The sequence below is a fragment of the Castor canadensis genome, chromosome 6 (assembly GCF_047511655.1).
Source record: "Castor canadensis chromosome 6, mCasCan1.hap1v2, whole genome shotgun sequence".
Classification (NCBI taxonomy): Eukaryota; Metazoa; Chordata; class Mammalia; order Rodentia; family Castoridae; genus Castor; species Castor canadensis.
In genome coordinates, this window is record NC_133391.1 from 98,726,760 (window position 1) to 98,742,121 (window position 15,362).

Sequence of the window (15,362 nt, forward strand, 5' to 3'; positions counted from 1 at the left end):
AGAAAAAACTGCAAATTGAAACATTATTACTCCACAAATTCATACTGCACATTAAAATTTTAGATAATCTCAAATCTATTTCTTAGATGCCACTTGTAATCGTAATATTTAATAAAATCTATTATGCAGCAAAATGTTTTTACTAACAGAATATTGGTTACATGAAGGAGTAATACACTTTGTACATGAACTGCTAAAATAAAACAGATCAAGGGACTCAACTGTCAGACTATGCATATTAACTGCATTTCAAAATCAAACAAATATTAAATACAATTTTAAATTTTAGAAGTATTTATTTTAGAAACACACAAAACTAAAATGCATAGTCATTAGTCAGCAGATAAGAAACAGTTACAAGTTTATAGATGCACATTTGTATGAATTATCTTTGCATGATTATAAGATCTAGAATGTTTAGAATAGAGGCCACTACATTTTGATTTGAAAAAAATTTTTAAACTAATTTTTACATATACAATATAAATAAATAGTATCATTTCAGAACAAAAATTTTAAAGATTAATGAAAGCACTTTATAACCAACCTCCCTCCCCTTTTTTTTTTAAAACTTCTGAGTCAAATTCTACATGCTGGAAAAAGAAACCCATACTTTAGTTCTGTGTAAGTTTTTTAAGTGCTTTTATAATTTAGCAAGGCTACAAAATAATCAATAAATAAATCAAATTACTACTTGTCAGTAAGCTATGAAGTCTATATTAAATGACAAAGCAAGTTGATCATGTTTAAAAAAATGATTCATGCCTTTTGGCATTATCATGAAAACTCTGTGACTGACCGACACATCATTTCCAATGTCACTAATAAGGCCTCAGTATGTACTCCGGGACACACTTTCAAATTTTCAGGCAGTTCCTTAAGAATACTTGGGAGTTTCTGTAATGTCTTTATATTTCTAGCATAAAGATCCAATAACCAATCAGAATGAGCAGTAGTGGTTTCTTTATAACTTTTACAAGCCATAAGCAGCTCATTTAGATGAGTTAACCCTTTGAAAGCTAAGATGAACTCTGAAGATAAATCAAAAATTGAACAAAAATTTAGCAATATCCTACTAAGTAAAAATGAACCAAATTCAAGTTGCTGGTGATAAAAATGTTTCTCTGCTTGAGCATGAAAGTTCTCTACTGTATCTTCTATTTTTGTAATAGCAAATAGTTCTTCCTTGACTTGAGGTGATATCACATAATCCAAGGGCAACTCGCCCTTAGAGTTCCTCTGCTGTAAAAGCACTGGGCCTGTGAAAAAGAAAGTGCAAAAAGTTAATAGTAAAACATTTTGATTTTGGAAGCTTAACAGCTGTTCACTCTCTCTCTTTTTTTCTAACCCAAACCATCCAAGTGCTATGTTTATAATCATATTTGTTACAATTCATATTGATATAATTAACTGGCTATACATATTGACTGTCTAATAAAGATATAGTTAAAAAAAACTGACGTCAACTGCCTAATGAAGTTTACCTAAAAGTACATATTTTAGTTAAATAAATAGTATATATGATGATAAATGAAAAAGGCTTTTATAAAACTTTATCAGTTATCATCTTTAAAGTAGGAATTTTAGTGTTCCCAGAAGAAATTAACAAAATATATTTATCTTAAAATCTATTAAGTGTCTTAAAGCTATCTTATCAATAAGAAGAAAAATTTCCTCTTTCCATGATGATAAGCAGTAAAAAGACTAAAAAACCCTACACAAATACAGAACACATTTTTCATTTTATTTTTGATGTTATTATAGGTAACTGATTCACAAAAACTTAAGTGTCAATACTTCTGAATCAAATTCAAGAGCTCATCCATGAACCTAAACTAAATTCATCTAACTATCTGCTTAGAAAGTTTTCCCCTTAGGCATTAATGGATGATGTGAGAGGGGCAAAACAACAATGACAGGGTATTTGGTCACATAGCAAAGTATAGGAGTATTTTGTACCTTTGTCAATCAAATCTTATAATTATTTATACATTTTTTCATTAAAATGTTACAAGGGATGTAAAGGCTTAGTACTAGCAGACATAATAGGAAAGTCCTACCATTACAACATACAACCATATTGTCAAAAACAGAGTAGACTGTAAGTGCTACAGCTCTTGATGACTCTGGCCAACATATGTAATGGCCTAGATATAAAATATATTTAATGTTAAAGATCAACCACTGATGAAATATGATTGACATATAATTTATGGAAAAAAAGAATTCTAAGTAAAAATTAGGTTCTTTTTCATAGTGCCAACATCTCCAAACAAAATAACAATTGTTCCAAGTTCCTCTTGTTTAAAAGACTGATATGTAAAGTAAACAAAAGTTGTAGTGACATAAATATACTCTTTAAAATTATTGCTATCAAAACTGAATGACTCACAATGAATAGATAATACAGCTACTACAATGACAATGCAGTAAGCAACAGATCCAAACCCAGAATATGACTTAGGCAAAAATAAGTATGATTGCCAAAGGATCTTGATAAATCCAAGTACAAGTAGATTTCCTCTCCTAGATCAAGGAGCACATCCATTTAGTACTCTACACTAGTAATATCCACATTGACTGGTAGAATGCTATATTCTACTGAAGAGCTAGACTTAAATGGCTGTTATATCACACTAGTTGATTACAAGATCAAATATTGGCTTGAATGTTAGATACATAACAGAAAAACAAAATACTTAAGAGGCAGAACATTTTCAGTAAGCAAATAATACTAAAAAAGGAAGACAGAAGAACTGAAAAATATATTGATTATGAAATATTGTTAGTAAAACAGACATACTAAGGCCTTTAGGGGGCAGGAGAAGACTATAAATAACCAAATGTTTTAAACTATCATGCTATACAACCTTTCTTGGATGTATATCTAGCAAAACAGACATCTAGAGAATATGCTTTTTGTTTTTATGCCGAATCAAATGTTTTAATTACAGGGTAAATCATGCTAATTTCTAAATTAAAAGCAGTACAAATAAAAGCAATAACAACTTTACACAAATCTTTGTTGCTCTATTATAAACTAGTTATCAGCTGTCTTTTGTTTTTCCTTTTAAGACACCCATCAGTTTGAACATTTTGATGTAAAACTTGTAATATTCAGTTCAGATATAAGAATGTCACTGAAAAGGGACTTGCTGAAAACTAAGATAAAAAAATCATGAGAAAAAGCAGTAGATAAAAAGTAAGCTTAAGTTACCTTCTTTACAAAACCCCTGTACAACAGTTATTACCATGGAAAGCCTCTTACTTCAACTTAATTGACTATAAAATGTGGGTGAAGAAAAATATCCTAGGATATCTTTTCCACAGTCTGTAAAGAAATGACTTATAAAATAACATTAATTGAGCTAGTAGTTATATATAGGAAATAAGTAATCATAATGAACATTTGTATCTATTTATTAATGAGCTTTCAGAGATAACTAGTTCACAAAGACATCATACATGTTAAATAAAGAACTATATTTAAAACCAATGTATTCAATTAAAAAATATACTATGATACATTAACATCAATAGATTTAACAATACATACATACATACATATATTATGAAAAGGTTCTTATCACTACTAATGAAAGGTGGTACATTATAGGAGAGTTTTTGTCCTTTCTTTTCATTAGTACAAAATAAAAGCATCTTTCCTTAGAGATTTTAAAAATAAAATGCTGTCTACCTCCTCCAAGGGATTCATCAAAAATCTGGATAACTTATCAAAACCCATTTAGCATAAACACACTCACCCCCATGCTGTAGTAGCAGCTTGCCAATTTCTACGTGTCCGTTTGACAGTGCGTCATGCAAAGGAGTCACTCCGTCCACATGAGTGAGCAGATCTACCTCTGGACAACGCTGCAAAATTTCCTGGACACACACTGTGTTGCCATAGTTACAGGCTTCATGCAAAGGCGTCCAGCCAGCATTGTCTAAATTAGAAATTAAGGCAAGTTTTAAAAGAGCAGAAGTAGGACTTTTGGTTGAAAAGTATTGATGCTCTTCTTCTCTCATCAGTGCAACTCAGAAGGTGCTTCTTATACAAAAAAATCAGCTTTGATAAAAAAATAACCATATTATATTTCTACTTTCAAGAAAACATAAATAATTTAAAAGTACTGATGTTGGGATATGATAAAAATATGAGCAGCAAAAAATATTTGTATACCATTAGATATAAATTATTACACAACAAATTTTCTGGTTTTGCTAATGACAGTATTTTAAAGATATCTTAGTTAAGTTTATTTAAATGGTTTTTCTTAATGTGACATAAAACTATTTTATATCACAAATTCTAAGACACTGGATGAGACCACAAAGATTTAGAACTTACCTTTAACATTGATGTCTATTCCTGGCAAAGAGAGAAGAAGAATCAATTTCTCCACTTGGTTATTTATGCAAGCTCTATGCAGGACTGTTTCTCCTGCCATAAAAAATTAATAGATTATTCCAGAGAAGACAAGATATCAGCTAAAGAAAATAATCAAAGGGCATGAACTAGGAGATCTGGCCCCATGCCAGAAAATTATTTATTGGGATTTTTTTTGACCGTTTTAAACATCTCTTGCATTAAAAAAGGGGGGGGGAGAGAACCCCCACCAATCCACAAGCTTGTTTTCTATCAGCAATTCAGCAATGAAATTATATAGCAAAAGGTTTAACATGTGCATTGTCTCCGCCTAGTTCAAGGTTTAGAGCTTTGATTCTGCTATAAAAACCCCAAATGATCAGAGAACATCAAAAATACTAGGTTTTATAGCAATAAAAGTTTAGAGAGCAATTGCCCTCTCTTAAATTTATTCATGAACCTACGTTACGTGTAGGGCTCTTTTTTATACAGCATTTATAGCTTAATTCAAATGAATGTTTCTGGCTAAGCACGAGTGCCTCTACACACTCAAGTATAATTCAGAACTTCAAATCCATTAACAGATGGTTTGCTGCTTCTCAATAGGCTGTCTGGCTTGGCTACAGCAGCACAGAGAGGGAGAGATGGAAGAATCTTAATATAAACAACACACACACACACACACACACACACACACACACACACACAGAGAGAGAGAGGGAGAGAGAGAGAGAGAGAGACAGAGAGAGAGAGAAACAGAAAATCCCTAGTACCATTTAAAGCCGTAAGAGAGTAACAAATAGAACTGCAATTTTTTTGCTAGCAGAGATAAAATTTGTAGCTGCTGGCTAAAATTATCTATATCTATTTCTGTTATGACCAAGATTATAAAACAAAACTAAGTGATAATTTGATTTAAGGAAAAATTGAATTGTTAGAAAGTTATGTGACTGCTTAGCAAACAAAAATGAAACAATGATTATTTGTTGTTACTATAAAATAGTAAGTAGAACATTTTTATAGTTATTAGTTTTACAGATCATCTCTATAACTTCTACAGAAGTATGTCCTTTAATGCTTAGAGAAGCTTTTAAATTTTTCCCTATTTCTCAGCTCTCTTCCTCTGTTAGGTTTCTTCTGTTGTTCAGCCTAAAATCATTCATATTCAGTTTACTTTATGCAATAATAAAACAAAGAAAAAAGACACTGATGTGTGAAGTTAATGTCTGAGATCTCATCTAATACATTTTTCATATTTTGAGCCAAATGGGCAGTTAATTTGAATTTGTGAAGTGCAATTATAAACTGTCACTATTTAGACTAATACTTGTATTAGAACATGATACGGGTTATAAACTAAAGAGACTGAGCAATTTACTTTGGCCAGGTAGACTCTTCAAAGATGACCTATATTTTCAAGTTAAGATGTGTCTATATAAAGGGGGTGGCAGAGCAAATTATTACAACACTATTCCATCTTTTAGGTACTAAGGTTCCAGTACAGTTAGAACCAAAAGCCAAACACATTTCGTATCTGGGCTCTGTGCCTAGAAGAAAAGAGCCCATATGCTTAACACAGCTATGTGATATAGCCTATTCCTCATTCTTTGTTCACAAAATGTCTAGGATTGAAAGAGATGAAGCCTGAATTATACTTTCAAATCAGAAGACACTGATCCTAAGCAGCACAGGTTGAAGTGGAATAGAAAAGTAAGGCGGGCAAGTCTGGAATAAGCTTAATGAGAGCTACATGCTACTTAGTATCTGGAAAGACAAGGAGAAGAAAGGGAGGATCTATTACACCAGATATTAAATGATCACTTTCTTTGTATAAATGACATTTCAAGAAAAAAACATGCAGCTGGGCGTCCGTGGCTTACTCCTTCAATCTTACTCAGGACGCACAAATCAGGAGGATCACATTTCGAAGCCAGCTCCAGACAAATAGTTCTCAAGACCCTATCTCGAAAATACCCAACACGAAACAGGGCAGGTAGAGTGGTTTAAGTGGTAGAGCACCTGTCTGGCAAGTGTGAGGGCCTGAGTTCAAACTCCAATACCACCAAAAAAAAAGCTACCCAAGAAGGTATTTCTTAAACACAGTCCAAAATTTGGGGTCAAGTATTCATCAAGAAAGTATATAAAATTTGCAACCATGAAAAGTTCTTGTATAAATTAATTTAGATACCTTTTAGATTAGTCTTGCGAAAATTCATCTTTGCGAATAAAGAGGGACAATTCTCCTTGGAACATGACAATTCTCCATCTGACTTCTTTTTCAATTTTTTTAATGAGGAACATTTAGCGAGGTTCAGTTCTCTGAAAGGAAAAAAAATAATGAAAGCTTATTTTTCAGCAAGGTATGACAGCATACATTAGAATATTAGACATTTAAAAAAAAATCTAGGCTCCTTTAATTTAATCCCCCTTAGTCACTCCATCTTTACTGCTTTCTAATTTTAAAACTGATATCAACCAGACAGGAACATTTTACACATTAATTTTCATGTATACCCCCCAACAGAGACGGTTATGAGCACAGAATGTTGGGTAAAGAGGAGACCAAGAAAATAATAGTATTTGGCAGAGAAAATAAAGCTTACTGCTAAGATTAGAATGCAGGCCTCTGTTCTTCCCCACTCTATTTTCATATACTGATCCTATTCTCTTCTTCCTCTCAGAGACCACTCCAGGGTTTCTGAGTTTTCTACAGCATACTTTTAGAGGAGACGTCTCATTTGGGGGAAGCCAGTATAATGCAGAGTATCTCACAAGACCATGTATTCTGAAATGTCATCTAAATTTCAGAGCAAAATTTGTATAGAACAATAAATCGGTATGTTCCTTGCATTACAGAAAGAGAAATGTTGATTGTGTTGATTTATAGGTCTAAAACTGAATGCTTGTCTAATCAATATAATTCAGACAGTATAGTTCAAGAAAGGTATCAGAAAAAAAAGAAAAGCTGTCCTCCAAAACCAAGCACAGCAGAGACAATAGCATCACTTACGATAGTTCTGGCAGCCCTTCAACTTGTTTCTGCTTAGCACCATTCAGCATTAGTAAGGCTCTCTGAGATTCAAGGCAAGGCCGCTGTCCTATTTTCTTTGATATCTGCAACTGTCCAGCCCCACACACACCAGTTTTTCCCAAAGCTGGCAAATAGGAATATACCTGTTGCAAAATAATATTTTATTGCTTTAACTACAAAAAGAGTAGTAAAAAGAAATTACTCGACTTACCACCTTCTTGTTTGAACAACAAAGCTGCAATTCCATGTCATTAAGTCACTATCATAATAGGGCAAGAGGGAAAATATCTTCATGAAAATAATTATTTTTTCTAATTCAACTTTGATACTCATTTATGAAAGTTTTATTCCCAACTTATAATTTGTTTACGTAATTTTAGATTTATGTCTTATGCCCAACAGGTATTTTATTACTTCCATTTTGATAATGGTTTTCTTCAATAGAATCTAAGTCTAAAATAAATGGAATAAGGAGTAAAAACATCCTTAAAGGCAAATTTTGTTGCAAAATAATTTGCCCAATCTGACCAACTAACAAACATATCTCTCATTTGTTGATGAAATAACTGTAGATATTAGATCCTAGGACAGCCAAGACAAAATGGAAAACCTGGGATTAAATGCAGCTTATATGCGTATGGGATGTATTATTTGCAAATTTTGCTTCTTAAATACATCATTAAATATCACATATAATTTTTTATGTACTATAGTAAGTGATTAGGAAACAAAGATTCTTGTAATATTTTTCTGTTATCAAATGTCTACTCACTAACCAAGTTCTTTTTTTTGGTAATACTGGGGTTGAACTCTGGGCCTCATGTTTGGTAGGCAGGCACTCTACTACTTGAGCAACTCTGCCAGTTCACTGATCTAGTTTTGAAGTTTAAAAATAACATGGGTTGGAAAGATTTATGAATTATGTGTTCCATTTATTAGAAATAACTAAGAATATCTTCTGAGCTTATGAATTCACTTCTTAGAAATTAAAAGAACTAGAATACAGCAATGCTTACCATTTTCTGAAGAGAGAGTGGCTCAGAAGAAATACTGATAGAGCTCTGTAAACACAATTTTTTAAAGACTGCTTCTGCAACAAACATTTGAAGCCAGGAAGAGGAAAAGGAGCAAATGAAGATTTCTAATTCATGTGAAGAAAAGTCTGTACAAAACAAGAGGAGAAATATAGTTATTTGAGTTATATTCTTCTGTTTTTTACTCAAATGATGGTTCCTAAATCAGTAAGATTTACCTATATAATTTTACACCACAAAAAATACATAATATTCTTGTCCCTCGCCTTTCAAGAAAAAATTACATGTGTTCTAACATTTGAAAAGTAATCATTACTTTTATTATTTCAAATCAAAATCTTAAATTGCGTATATACAGGATACATAGGTAACAGGGCAATATGATTATACCGATACATGGAATTTTATCACTGTATTTCCAATTAACATTAAGTATTACTTCTCACAATAGGACTGCTATACTTAGTACTTTCTTCCTTCTTCCCTTCCTTCCTCTCTTCTCTTTTGTCTGTTCATTTGTTCCCTTTTTCTGTCTACTCACCATCCATCCATCCATCTAGCAGGTTCTGGATATGTGACCTAAATAGGCCTTGAACTCAGGATCCTTCTGCCTCTACATCCTCAGTGCTGAAATTATAGGCGGGCACCACCATTCCCAGCTCCAGAGTATTTAGTTTTTAAATAAGTAGACATGCATTTTATTTGCAATAATCAGTCTTGATTTGGTAAATAGAAAAGCTATTGCTTCCCCTGATTAACACCTATGAATCCTACCACTGAACAGAAGAAAAGGCACAAGATAAAGAAGGAAAATATAAAGTAAGAGCATGTATAAAGATTTCATTGGAAGTTTGCAAGCACTCTATGATGGGGTATCTTAAATAATGTAACAATTACCACCAACAAACACCAGTAGCCTCAAATCTCTTCGATCCCAAACCTCAAATGCTCCCGGTAAGATGGACGTACATAAACACACACAATGAATGGACAGTGATAAAATACCAGAGAGACTGTTTCCCATGTAGTCTACTTAACATTATGTTAACTAAAGCTCTCTGAATAAGAGAATGAATAATACAATAACAATTCAAGAATGAGATCAACCAATAGGATGCTAAAAGAGCGAAAATTAAAACAGAATAAAAAGTTGTGATACTACAAGGCAGGTACACTATAGACACTGGAAGAATAAAGTCAATAAAATTAGCAAAAATAATGAATAGCAGACAAAAAGAACTAAAATTATAAGGACTGAGTCAAATTCATTTTTAAAATGTGACTGTATGATAAACTTAATAGCATGTTCAAGTATAAAACTTTACCTCTTTACTCAGAAGTGGAGCTCCTTTAGATAAGGAGCATGCCGACACCCAGTGAATGTTCTGTTCAGATGCCTTCACAAAAGACTGGGACTCTGGTGCCCTTACAGTCCTTGAATTTCAATGAGGGATTGGGGGGAAAGGGGAGGATTTTGCTCTTAAGGAAAATATGGTTGTCACAACTGGGAAAAGGGATGCTACTAGACATTTTACCGTGTGTAGGACAGTCCCCAATAATTACCCAGCCAAAACATAATCAGTAACCAGGCTTAGAAACTTGTCTTGACTAAAGAAACCCAAGGTGCTTGCCCTGTGGCAGAATGGCTCCAGTCAGATGTTAACCAGATTCTCCTAGTCCTACATATACATGACAGATCAACTCATAATTCCTTCCAAAATGATTTCAAAAGATGCAATTTTTAAGACTGGAAATGAGGAAGGGAATTATTTACATGCCTTCTCACTACTACTAAGACTCTGTATTATCTGAAAATGTGCAAGCAGTATACTGAAGGATAATAAAGGGCATTTAATCTCTAGTTATATGCATAAAAAGGCCTATCCATTCTCACAGAGTTTACTGAAATGAATTAATCTTAACACATGAACTCTAGGCAGAAGCAAAAGCAGTAAAACCAGAATCTGAAGGAGATGATCTCACATTAGAACTTCCCAATGAAATTATTCATCTAAAAAGGAATCTACTTGGTAGTTTTACAGAAATAAGGAAATACAAACTATAATGGATTCACATAGTACCAGGCAACAGAGGGAGTGAAAACAGATGAAGAAGAGAACATGAGAAACCTAGCCCTTTACTGTGAGATCTTTAAGGGCAGGGTCATTCTTACATCTCTCACAGAAGGCATGTCACTAACTTGCACAGAATAAACATTTGATATTTGACAGATGAATGAAAAATGAGTGAGACAATAATTCATAAAGAAGTCAAGACAATACAATCATTTAAAAGCTGGTCAGATCATGCTACCCCTTTGCAAAAATGGTTTCTAATTCTTGAAATTATAAGTTCTTCACAGACTCCCTTGCCCTTTTTCTTTGGCCTGATTTTGACCACTCTTCCCATGGATGCTACTGTCAGCCAGGTACCAGAAGGTCTAACGTTGGCCCCGCTCTTTCCTGCCTTAGAATTTTAGTAAATGTTGTCTTCACCTGGAACACCCTCTCCTGATTCTACCAAACTCTTCTAATCCTTTAGGTTTTGATCATTTGTTCCATGATCACCCAATATAAACTAAGCTCACCAATCTCAATACCGAGTTTTTCTGGTTTGAAGCATTTTTTTAATTTTATCTTATCATTTTTACATTTACTCACATGTGTATACATTGTTTGGGCCACCTTCCCCACTTCTGGGCAGAACTTGTTCCACCCTCTTGTTCTCCAATTTCATTGAAGAGAAAAACATAAGAGATAAGAAAAACATAGCAGTTTTGCTAGATTGAGATAGATAGCTATACAGAGATTCCTAGTGTTACTTCCAGGCATATATGTATTACATCCCACAATGGCTCATCTCTACCAGACCTCTCCACTACTTCCTACTTCCCTTCCCACAGTGGCCTCTGCCAGTTTAAGATTACTATATTCGCTCCTCTACAGCGAGCACATCAACCATATTCAAGTTTTAGGCTTCCTTCCCTTTCTCTATTCCTCCTGTGCATGTTCTCCCATACCCTTAGTGTGTGAACCATGTCCAATAATATTACTGCATTTGGTTTTTTTAGCTCTAGAATCTGCATGAGGAAGACTATGTGATTTTTGGCCTCCTGGGCCTGGCTAACTTCACTTAAGATGATTTCTCCAGTTCCATCCATTCACCTGCAAGTGACAAAATTTCATTATTCTTTGTGGCTGAATAAAATTTCATTGTGTATAAATACCACATTTTCTCGATCCATTTGTCTGTAGTGGGGTATCTTGGTTGTTTCCATAGCTTGGCTACTATAAATAGTACTGCAATAAACATGGGTGTACAGCTGCCTTTGTAATAACTTGAGTCACATTCCTTCAGGTATATCTCTAGGAGTGGTATTGCTGGGTCATACAGCAGATTTATGTTTAGTTTTTTAACAAGCCTCCATTATTGTTTTCCAAAGTGGCTGTACTAGCTTACATTCCCACCAGTAGTGTATGAGGGTTCCGTTCTCCCTGCATTCTCACCGGTGTTTGGTGGTGGTGGTGTTCTTGATGATAGCTATTCTAACAGGAGTGAGGTGGAATCTTAGTGTGGTTTTGATTTGCATTTTCTTTATGGCCAGGGATGATGAGCATTTTTTCTTGTGTTTTTTGACCATTTGGACTTCTTCCTTTGAAAATGTTCTGTTTAGTTCAGTTGCCCACTTCATTATTGGTTCATAGATTATTGGGGAGTTTAGACTTTTGAGCTCTTTGTATATTCTGGTTAGCAGTCCTTTGTCTGATGGATAGCTACCAAATATTTTCTCCCACTCTGTGGATGGTCTCTTCAATTCACAGACCATTTCTTTTGTTGTGCAGAAGCTTTTTAATTTCATGTAGTCCCATTTGTCCATCCTTTCTCTTAGTTGCTGGGCTGCTGGAGTTCTACTGAGGAAATCCTTGCCTATACCTATTGCTTCCAGAGTATTCCCTGCTCTTTCGTCTACTAGCTGCAAGGTTCCGGGTCTGATATTAAGGTCCTTAGTCCACTTTGAATTGATACTAGTATAGGGTGACTGGCATGGATCTGGTTTCAGTTTTCTGCAGGCAGATAACCACTTTTCCCAGCAACATTTGTTGAAGAGGCTGTCCTTTCCTTCATCGTATGTTTTTGGCAACTTTGTCAAAAATGAGGTGGATGTAGGTGTGTGGATTCATATTCAGGTCCTCTGTTCTGTTCCACTGGTCTTCATATCTGTTTTTGTGCCAGTACCATGCTGTTTTTATTGCTATGGCCTGTAGTATAGTTTGAATTCAAGTATTGTGATACCTCCAGCATTGCTCCTTTTGCTCAGTATTGCCTTGGCTATTCACGGTCTTTTGTGTTTCCAAATGAACTTTAGGGTAGATTTTTCAATCCCTGTGATGAATGTCATTGGGATTTTGATGGGAATTGCTTTGAACATGTAGACTGCTTTTGGTAGCATAGCCATTTTTACTATGTTGATTCTGCCAATCCATAAGCATGGGAGCTCTTTCCATCTTCTGTAGTCTTCCTTGATCTCTTTCTTCAGGGGTTTGTAGTTCTCCTTGTAGAGGTCATTTACATCCTTTTGTTAAGTTTATTCCTACGTATTTTTTTTTTTTGAGGCTATTATAGTAAATGGAATTGTTTTCCTATATTCCCTCTCAGTTTGTTCACTGTTGGTATATAGAAAGGCTACTGATTTTTGTATGTTGATTTTGTAAACTGCTGCATTGCTGAAACTATTTATGGTGTCTAGGAGTTTTTGGGTATTTGAGGTATAGGATCATGGAAATGAGGATACTTTGACTATTTCTTTACCTATTTGTGTTCCTTTATTTCTTCTTCTTGCCTTATTGCTCTGGCTAGGATTCCAGGGCTATGTTGAATAGGAGTGGGGAGAATGGGCATCCTTGTCTCATTCCTGACTTTAGGGGAAATGGTTTCATTTTTTCCCTATGATGTTGGCTATAGGTTTGTCATAGTAAAATATGGGCTGCTGCTGTTTATGAGCAAAATTTTCTTGTAAGAACAGCCATACTCATTTACTTGTATATTATATATATAGTTGCTCTCCTAGTACAATTGCTGAATAGCTTAGGACAGAAACCGTAAGGCCTAAAAAGTCAGAATTACTTTACTTAAAAAAAAAATTTGTTAATTCCTAGTTTAAGCCAATACATCAGGAATTTCAATTAGGAATATAAAAACAAATTTCAGATAGGGACCTTAAAATATAGAAAGGAAACTAACTTTTTCTATCCAGAGTACAGAAACTAAAGAACACAACATTTATGTGGAATTGATGGGCATGATATCTGATGGAAAGATGGAAGGATTTTACTTGTTTTCTGAAATACCTATTGCTTTAACTCTCATAAAACAAATATAAGCTAACAAGTATATTAAACAAATAACAGATAGACAAAGCCTTCAAATGAAAGTGATACAACAGCCACATCACATCTTTACTAATGAATTAGAAAAAGCAAAAGATGGTAACTCTTGAAGAATAAAGCACAGAAATGTTAAAAAGGGAAAAACAAAACACATGTGGGAATAAACACAGAGAAAAGAGAAAAAAGGAAGTAGAAATAATGATTTTTAAATTGCTTCATATAAATATGAATAAAAAGGACATTATTAGAATGTCTAGTTCACTTGAAAAAAAAGTGTAGTAGGGGGAGATAAAGGAGAATGATGAAGGGAGTAAATTCAGGTATGATATATTGTAAAACTTTTGTAAATACCAGAATGTACACCAATAAAAAATAACAATAAAAAAAGAAAAAGTGTAGTATTCTCCAAGCAAATACTTTAATTTTATTTTACATATTGGCTACAGGTCTCTTGAGAAAGGTTAAACATCAAACTATAATAGCAAAAAACTAAGAAGACATTAACTTGAACCATTTTTAGAAATATATGTCAGAAAAATTTAAATCACTAATCTATAGTCTAACTTGAAACCTAAGGAACCAACTCATGTGCATGTGTGTGTGAGTGAAGAGTAAGGAAAAGGCTTAAAAATGCTTTTCAGTGACATAATTTAGACCTCAGCTAGAGTTTTAAACATTAAGTTCTTGGTACCAAAGTAATCATTGTGTCTACAGGATTCTAATAGTAACATTAAGGTTGACTTTGGCTCAAATCAGTCACAGGTTCAAACTTTTAGGGTCATGGAAAACTGAGAATAACTCTGAATAACAATGCCCTACTTCAGAGTGAAGGGAAACTGAGAATATGAACAAATCTCTTGAAGCAGAGGTGTAACACATAACCCTGTTGATACATGGCTCATAATTTCATGCATTTGGCTAGACTGTAACTTGTATTTTTTTAAAGGCAATTACTACATACCAAAAATAACACACATAACTAACTATATTGATAGTCTCTAAACCTAATCCTGCCTGACTCTGCAAACTCAAAGAGGTTTCATTATAGAATGAAAACAAGGAATCCTGTTAGCCAAATATTTAGTTCTCATTCTATCAAATAATGCCAGAATTTTGTTGTTTTTGAAAAGGATAAAAAAAAAAAACCCCTAAACTACCTTGTAGGAAAGCTCAGAAAGAAATGATAAGGATCCTCAAGGAAGATTGAATTTGAGCTAAGACATGTTAAAAAGCCCCTCAACAATGGACAGCTAGTTCACACAAGGAACAGTAATCATGCCCTCAGTTCAATGAAAAAGAAAGGAGATAAAATGCTTTAGATAAAAATCTTCTAACTTTGGTAGTATAAAAAAAGACCTCTTTGCAGAGGGCATCATCGAATAAATTCTGAACCCAGTTACAACCTGGATTCCTATTCCCAGAATCTCTCTTCAAAGTATTAATGTGACTGACAGCAGATGCAAGAACATTTTTTTCAGATAAAACCAAGATGGACTGAAACACATGTGCAGCAAAACTGAGTACTTATTTGGCAGTCTAAA

At 33.9% G+C, this 15,362-nt stretch overlaps 1 protein-coding gene across 3 annotated transcripts in view; it reads right to left on the bottom strand.

Moving 5' to 3' along the window:
• Nucleotides 1-271: 271 nt before the first annotated feature.
• Nucleotides 272-15,362, bottom strand: part of Slf1 (SMC5-SMC6 complex localization factor 1) — a 60,136-nt gene continuing 45,045 nt past the window's right edge. For all 3 annotated transcript variants that reach the window (XM_074077080.1, XM_020184212.2, XM_074077082.1), the window contains 6 exons: nucleotides 8,417-8,562; nucleotides 7,380-7,543; nucleotides 6,558-6,688; nucleotides 4,352-4,444; nucleotides 3,765-3,947; nucleotides 272-1,259 (listed from right to left, as the gene is read on the bottom strand). In XM_074077080.1, the coding sequence (XP_073933181.1) occupies nucleotides 778-1,259; nucleotides 3,765-3,947; nucleotides 4,352-4,444; nucleotides 6,558-6,688; nucleotides 7,380-7,543; nucleotides 8,417-8,562 (1,199 nt within the window). In that variant the 3' untranslated portion in view covers nucleotides 272-777. The remainder of the gene's footprint in view (nucleotides 1,260-3,764; nucleotides 3,948-4,351; nucleotides 4,445-6,557; nucleotides 6,689-7,379; nucleotides 7,544-8,416; nucleotides 8,563-15,362) is intronic.